This window comes from Nesoenas mayeri (assembly GCF_963082525.1).
Source record: "Nesoenas mayeri genome assembly, chromosome: 2".
NCBI classification, from domain to species: Eukaryota; Metazoa; Chordata; class Aves; order Columbiformes; family Columbidae; genus Nesoenas; species Nesoenas mayeri.
Window position 1 is genome coordinate 146,667,357 of NC_137543.1, and position 8,572 is coordinate 146,675,928.

Genomic DNA, 8,572 nt, shown 5'->3' on the forward strand with positions numbered 1-8,572 from the left:
TAAGAGCTGTTGAAATCTCCTGGTAATGACCTGCCATGTGAGCTATTCTCGAAAGATCAGCCAATTTTCAGGCGATCTCTGTGCCCATGTGTGGATTTGCCTGGCACCGTGTATGCCCCTCGTCTCCTTGATCTGTGCTCTACAACAGAACTTAGAATAATTGCTGCTGTGCTCCTTGGTTGCTCATCGCTGACTGACAACTGACTGACTGACTCCAGCTGCAGATTTAGACTGAATGGTTTAGTAACTCCTATACCAATTTTTCCAAAATGACAAACAACAGTTACCACCATTTGTTTATTTCCAAGAGGTAGCTTGTTACACACAAATTATGAATTGACTTCTCATACAGTGTTTTGTCCCTACAGGATCAAAGACCACCCAATAAACTATTAGCTGTTATTTCAGTGAAAGCTCCTCTGCTCTATCAACGCTTCACAGGATGCATTGTCACTGATGAACATCATAGAAATTACAGGTTTATATTTTTAGGACTAACGGCTTAGACCTGAGCTGCTTTTTCACTTTGTCCTAGATCAGGGTGTGATTCCCTCTAGTGAATCCTTGCCCTGTCATGCCCCGGCATAGTGTCTTCTGAAATGGTGACTCAGGAGGTTCCACACAAGTTCCATCACCTACCCTTTGCAAACTGCAGCCAACGCAAGCTACACACAGTCTTCTTAAAGCTAGGTCACCAGGAGGGAAATGCAAACCCCTGGGAGCTGTCCTTCCCCCCGTGTACATCGCCTGACAAACCTGTAATGTAATCCGTTAAACTAGTGCAGTGGTCAGTGCTTATAATAATTCTACTACATTCAGTAAACAAGTCACAAAAAAGGATTTAAATATTAAGTGTTAGTCAAGCACACAAAAATGAGAAATGCAAAACCATTCTGAGCATTTTAATTTCTTTTGGTTTTTGTTTGGTTTTTTATTAGTTTTATATTTGTTTGTTTGTTTTTTGCCTGGCTATTCTGAAGCCTTTGCTTCCCTGTTGTATTTATTTTTCTGTCCTTCATTTTCTTAATTTCTTACATTCCCTGAAAATCACTGAGTTTTAGCCTACATGTAATAAATATATCTTACATATAACTTTGTCTTGCACAGACTTTAACATTTGACAACTGAAGCTCTGGTGCCTTAGGTTTGGTATCTTGGGGTGATCTGCCAAAGTTGCCAAAAAAGGTTAAAAACACTGGAATAAAAACAAGACCATGAAGAGCCCCAAATAAAATAACAAGGAACATGATCTTGAAAAATGTCCTAAAAATGTAGGTTTTTGCTGCAGCCAGGACAACTACTCCTAATATAGTAGAAACTGCCCCTTGTAATACCGGGTAACCCAGCAAGGACAGAGCTTCAACTGCCCTTTTATTGGCTGAGGACTCTCCACTTGTCACAAAGGCATAGGAAATATGAGCAGAAAAATCTACTGAAAATCCTATGCAAATGACCAGGTTGATCATGGATATGGAATCTAGATTGACATTCCAAAATGTCATGAAACCAGCAACACCAACTATAACAGAAGCTACAGCAAAAGTCACCCACAAGCAACAGAATGGGTTGGGGACAAGCAAAACGGAGACAACGAGCATTGCCCCAGCAGCCACAATGATATTCTGAACGGTGTTTCGCACTATGACCAGGTACTGATCGTAGTAGATGAACGCTGGGTGATACACCATCAATGGAACACTGCACTGCTTGGCTGTCTCTCTCAGCTGACTGAGAAGATTCTTCTCATCAACAGCTGAGGTCACGTTTACCGTCTGGATAAAGAAACGTGAAGCTTCTATTTCATCCTGAGTCTTGTTAATGTCCCACTCAAAACCAGGAACCATTTGGAACAGTATAGGTAAGTTATTAATGAAGAGAGTCTGATTGTTTATATTTATCAAACCACCATTTGCAAGTCTTGTGTAAACTCTCAGCCACGACTCTGAGAGGTTCCGATCTACATAGGAAATGTCCTCCAAATTCTGCATGCAGTTCTCAATGTCAAGACGAACAGTCTCATTCCAGTAATCTACACTTTCTGTAATGACAACCATGACCCTGGGTCCATATACTGAGAAGTATTTGTCAGAGTTATCATAGTATGGAATAACGTAAGAGTCATCACTTGCCAGATTTCGAAGATCGATGCCTTCCCTGATCTGAGTACATCCATAAACACTGCCACCCAAGTATGCTCCATACAGCAGCACCACAAGTAGCTTCATCCATTTATTTGTAAAAAAAGGACCATAATACTTCTTAAAGAATATGCTCATTGGATGTTCACTTTCTGGCTGAGGTGACTCCCCAGAACACTTGCCTATACAGCAAGCATTGTACAAGCAAGACGCCTCAGCCCGATCTTCATCTCCCACAGGCATACAAGTTAGCCAGTGTCGGTTTCCTTGCTCCCTTTTATGATTTAATACAATAATTGCCCCAAAGAAGGTCATGGTATATATATAGCAGAAGACAAAAGCAGTGCCTGTGTAGAGGCAAAATGATCTCACTGATGGAAAGGAAGTCCAGGTGCCAATGAAGAAAGCCAAAACATCTGTAAGAGTGGTGATGGTCACAGAAAGTGCTGCTTCGGCGTAGGTCTCAGCCAGACGAGACTTAACACTTGATTTACCTTCTTTTCCTGAGCTTTGTTCCCAGCAAGCGATCATGATGAACATGTCATCAACACCAACTCCTGCAGGAGGACAAAAAGTTAATGCTGCATGGCAAATGGCTGCTTCCACTAACACCCAACAAAAGTGCAAAACGAATTGCATTTAAGTCTGCACAAAATTTTGAAAAAGAAAGTTAGCCTATTAACATTGCTGTACTGCTGATACGAGTTAAACAGATACAGGAAAATAGTTCCTTTGTGGGTAGCCGAATTTATTACATTTCAGAAACTCCTGGTGAGCTGATGGGTTGTTGATCTGTCACCCTGCTGTGCTGAAGGACTGAGCACAGCAAGTGCATCTATGACACATGCGTTGTCTCTGGTGCCCAGTGATTAAACCGGTTTAAATCATAGCATGTCCTGAGTTGGAAGGGACCCACAAGGATCATCGAGTCCAACTCCTGTCCCTGCATATGACAGCCCCACAGTTCACACCATGTGTCTAAAGGTGTTGTCCAGTCTTTTCTTGAACACTGTCAGGATTGGGGCTGTGACACCTCCCTGGGGAGCCTGTTCCAGTGCTCCAGCACCCTCTGTGTGAAGAACCTTTTCCTAATGCCCAAAGTAAACCTCCCCGGCACAAATTCCTGCCCTTCCCTCGGGTTCTGTCACTGGTCACTAAAGAGAAGAGTTCAGCACCTGCCCTTTGTCTTCCCCTTGCGAGGAAGCTGTAGACCATGATGAGGTCTTCCCTTAGTCTGCTCCAGGCTGAACCATCCAAGTGACTTTAGCTGCTCCTCATGCGGCTTCCCCTCCAAACCCTTCACCAACTTTGTAGCCTCTTCTGGACACTCTCCAGTAGCTTTGTATCTGTCAGTGACACCAGTCACAGAGCCGCGTGTTGATCAGTTGGGCCTGCCTGTTCCAATCTGTGTTCCTGCCTGCTATTGAAACGATGGAGGAGAAAACCACCTGAGCCATCAGTCAACCACCTCATAGCTCTGAAATCCCTTTTGATTGCCTTAATACTTACTTTTCCTACCTTTTCCCTGCCAACATTAAAAACTAATAGTGGGTAATAGTGAGAGGACCATAACAGCATGGGGAGTTGTCGATCCACATCTCTTACCCAAGCCCCAAGGTAATACATTGCTTATTTGGATGCTCAACTATCCTTAGCACTGGAAGTGTCCCCCATTATCTCTGGAATCTCTTCTTCATCATTGCAGCAAATCAATAATTTTTTGCGCTGCTCTGCATTCAGCAGACACGGAGAACAGCTGCTATCACATGGGAAAACAGTGATGCCACTTTTCCAGTGATTCACTTTTTTATGCTTTCTGCTCTCCACTTATCTTTTATCCAGTTTATTTTTGAGCACTTATTCATGATTTATTATTCATTTATCTTCACATTTGTATTCATGTGCCTGCATTTATTACCCCCAGAGTCCTGGGAAACCCTGACAGGAAGACTGGGTCCTGGACTAAAGGGGGAAGCAAGACTGTGTGAATAGCAGAGTAAGCACAGATGATACAGCTGAGCATAAAAGAACACATGAAATCACTAACTGCTGCCTCAATAGGCAATTGCCAGTAGATGTGCAAAGATTAATTAAGCAGCACTTCAAAAGTTGCTGCTGGATGGCAGCGAGTCGAGCTGCTGCTGGAAACCCAGCAGGCTGATAATTTTTTTGGTCTAATGCAAGGAGGACAAAAGTCTGCTCACTCCTCATAAAGACCTGAAGAGACTGGCTTAAGCCCTTTCCCAGGTATACAAAAGGGTCTTTCTGAAATTTAGAGCCTCTGCAATTGATGAGCAAACAAAAGCAAATATAAAATGCATTTGAATTATGCAGGAAACAGAGACAATGCATGCCCTAAGGAGCATTTGCATTAGATATCTGGTGTGACACAAAGCTTCTGTCAACCCAGGAGTTCCATGTACTTTCCTAAGCATGAGACCAGGACCAAGAAAAGATCACATGAATTTCTCATATAGGAGACCATATAAGGATTTTTTAAACAGCAATTCATTTGCAGCAACATTATCTAACGGTATTTGGAAAGTTCAGCACTGGCTGTGAAGCAGCCTGTGCAACTGTGATGCAGTGATACTAACTTCCTGGCATTTTGCGGGGGGATGGGGGGGAGCTGGTTACACAAACGGTGCATCACTTCAGTTGTACAGCTAAATGAGACTGTGGTACCTAGTCATGATATTTCAGAGGACATTTCACATCATAACAAAATGAGATGGATTTTTAATTTGAAATTACAGACAGTCTTACTCATTGCTAAAGCTGTATTGAGGCCAAATTTCATCTAATGAAAGACTACACTCTGAGAACACAAAACCTTACAGTAACTTACTTCCCACAGGTAGTGGGTTAAGTCAGTGCTCATGTAGCACAAGCTGCATGTGGGACACATGTTCCATGGTGCTGCTGTTGCAACCTGAGGCTGACTAACAGCAGGGAATTAGGGAGAAAAAGAGGTCAAGAGGTGTATGATTTGGGGAAGACCTCTGCACCTGCTTAAATTGCCGACAAATTCAGCAGTCCCATAGAACAGTATTAACTACAAACTATTTTGGGGTAGACAAACTTACACAAAGCTAATGAGATATATAAATGCTTAAAGTATGCCTATAGAAAACAGCAGGCAATGATACAGGGGAATGCAGTGACAGAACCTGGTTGAGTTCACCTCAAGTATTAGCACTAGTTAAATAAATGATTAAACATAACAGCTAAATTACCAGGGATGCTAGAACAATGCCAGAAGTGCTCACCTTAACTACCCTCTCATTTATAGCTCTCACACCTCAGCAAGAGAACTAGAGCAAGCACTATTTTTTGGGAGTAGCTGCCCTTGTGCCAGAGCCCGGCTTCAGCCCCAGCGTGGGTGCCCTGAGCTGAGCGGCTCACCCGCCTGGGGGAGCTCAGAGGAGCCTGCACCTCGTCTCCTCACTGCAGGACAGAACTGTGTAGGATCTGATGCTCACATCATGAAAGACTAACAGTGTCAGGTTGTTTTAACTCCACTTCAGTCTTGGTATCTGAATCCAACTTGCTCTGCCTACTTACCTAGGATAAGAAATGGTGCGCTTGCTACAGTGACCACAAACGGGACTCCACAGAAGAGCAGCAATCCAAAGCTGCTTAATACAGCTAAACCGGCAGAGACCACTCCACAGCACGCAAGCCAGACATTATTTCTTATACAGCTCGGCCTGAAAATATTTTAAGAAACATCTTAGTTACATGTCAAATATTTCAGCAAGGTGTTTGGCATGAGAAGTGCACAGATAACAAAGACAGCCTGTCTGTGAAGAGAACTTTTGAGGAAAGCTGCTGTTTGCAAGGAGAGCTCCCAGCTGTCAGCATTAGAAAAGATCAATTTATATAGGAGGTGCTAAATACATTATTACTGCTGGCCAGTTATATCCATAAGCATAAAGATGTGCACTGATTTTGACAGCACTAACAAGAGAGCTGGAAAGATGAAGATACATAAGCTCTACCCACGATGCCTGATGCAAACACTAAACCAACAAGCCCATCATTGCAGTACACCTTTCTTTCTCAAGCACAGCACACAAACACTGCCATATGGTTGTCAAATGTACAATGGTTCCCCTTCCACCAGCACAAAGAAAGGAGCAGGCTAAGTTCTTCGTGGACAGCAATTAAGGCTCAGACTCTACTAGCAAGAAGAACACCTAAAGCTGTACCCAGACACGTGGTGATCTCTGAAGCCAGTGATCATCCATCTGAACCTTAACTGAGCAGTGGCAGAAACAAGTGCAAACAGACCCTGCTTCCTTCCCCTTGAAAACTGATCTTTACAAAGAAATAAATTTGTCTGCCTATTATTAAGTGTCCCCAGAAGTCTGCAGCTTCAAGAATGACTTCACTTGACAAAAGCAGAAATCAATTTAGGCAAGGTAAGGAAGAGCAGCGGTCACTTCTTACTGTTCCACAGCTTAGAAGGCATTTTACCTTAGACAAGAGACGACTGAAAAGGTTATTGTCAAGAAATACGTTATGGAAAAGAGTGGGATCACCCTCTTGGTATTTCCTTCAAACTCCTGTTGTCTGGACAGCGAGGTAAAGTAAGTCACCTGTTGTTAAAACAACAACGAAAGATGAAGCATTTCTACTTTTTTTTCTTAGTCTTTATGCACACACGCAGGCAATGCTAAACATGACGTTAGCACTAACGCCTTTCCGTGGCCCTGGCAGCCCGAGCATCTCGGGTCCCGGCGGCCCCGGCACGGCTGTACCCGCCCCTGCTCACCCGAACAGCGGTGATGCCCAGCGCCTCCAGCTCCGACGGCATTTCCTTCGAGAATTCCTCCAGCCAGCTCCGGCTCTCCGCCGCCGCGGGGCCGTCCTCCCGCAGGTAATACAGCAGCCTCAGCGCCCGCGCCGACAGCACCCGCCCGTCGGGGTCCGTCTGCACGCCGCCCAGCACGGTCCCCAGGAATAAGCCGCCGCTGAAGGGGAAGGTGAGGTTCTCCAGGGCGGCCTCATCGTACTGCAGCAGGTCGGGGATGGCGCAGGTGCCGTTGCTGACAGCGCAGAGCTGCTCGTAGCCGCGGCGGCGCATCACCGCGTCCAGCCGCAGCACGTCGCGCCGCGCCGCCGGGGCCAGGACCGAGCCGTTCCCCGTCGCCACGGCGATGAGGGCGGCGTAGGTGCCCTCGGTGGGCAGGCGCGCGGCGGAGAAGCGCTCCGAGTCGTTGGTGGGGAAGAACCACTGCACGAAGTCGCGTTCGGCCTTGGCGGGCCCCCACGTCGGCGTGAACTGCTCCTCGATGTCGTTCGCCTGTCGCTGCCGCAAGAACAGGAAGCCGGCGCCCAGCCCGCCCGACAGCAGCAGCGGCAGCAGCACGAAGGGCCAGGGCCAGGTGGCCACGGCGCCCCCCAGCCCTCGGAAGAGCCGCCTGAGCGGCCGCTCCAGGCAGTTGGTGTTGCGGCAGGAGCAGCGCTCCGCGGGGTGCGGCGGCTCCGCCATGGGCGAGTCGGGGGCACGGGCTGCCGGCAGCAGCTCCTGGCCGGGGCAGAGCCGCCTTGTGCCCGCGGGGGCCGCGGAGCGAGTGAGCGCTGCTCGGTGGAGCAGGCGGCCGCGCCCTCCCCTGCTCTGACCCTCCGGGGCCGCCGCCGCTTCCCGCACAGGCGGGCGGGGGCACGAGGCTCCCCCGCCGCGCCCCGGGCTCGAGTCCCCAACGGGCGGGCCTGCGCTAAGGCCCCGCCTCTCCCGCCGGCCGTGGGCGCGTCACCCGCCCCTGGAAGCCCCGCGCTGGCGGGGCCGGGTGCCGCTGCAGCGCGCTGCCTGGGGCCGGGTCTGTGCCCGCAGCACGGGGCAGCGCGCGGGCTGTAGCCCCAGCTGTGCCAGGCACGGCCCGGCTCCTACACTTTGTCCTCTGGGCTTCGTCTTCACTATTTTCCCCCAAATCTGCTGTGGTCATTATGTCATCACTTAGGATTGTTCATCTGCCCAAGAGAAGAACATAGGCAGTAGTGATGTATGTCTTGCTGTGTTTGCTCTCATGGCAAGCAGGTTTACAAAACAGGGGAGTGAGAGCTGAAGAAACATAAGACTATGAAACAAGGTTTAGTGATTGCAATGGGCAAGCCACAGAAATCTCGGAGCTGTGGTGCGCTATAGTTTTGTGCTGTAGCAAGGATAGAAAGCATCTTTCCAAGTCCACAAAATACCCTATAGCTTGGTGTTCTTGACACTGGTGACAGTGATCTAAGTTTCCTCTGGCCAAGGAGAACATTAAGCTAAGGTGTGATACTTCTGGAGAGGTGTCTAGCCAATTAGCTAATTCATCACAAGTCACTTCTTGCCCTTCTGTGAAAGAAGCAACCCTCTACTCTCCTGCCAGTACTGGCTAAGAAAAGTTGCAGGTACTTCTCTCTCATCCTAAGGAGACAGGGTTGCCACC

The 8,572-nt window shown here is 47.6% G+C and overlaps 1 protein-coding gene across 1 annotated transcript; it reads right to left on the reverse strand.

Moving 5' to 3' along the window:
• Positions 1-1,082: 1,082 nt before the first annotated feature.
• LOC308053370 (patched domain-containing protein 3-like) lies at positions 1,083-7,635 on the reverse strand (the record flags this gene model as incomplete). The annotated part of the gene is made up of 4 exons (XM_080364220.1): positions 1,083-2,695; positions 5,703-5,848; positions 6,618-6,739; positions 6,916-7,635. The coding sequence occupies 4 exons, from the start codon at positions 7,633-7,635 to the stop codon at positions 1,083-1,085; spliced, it is 2,601 nt and encodes an 866-aa protein (XP_080220346.1).
• Positions 7,636-8,572: the final 937 nt, after the last annotated feature.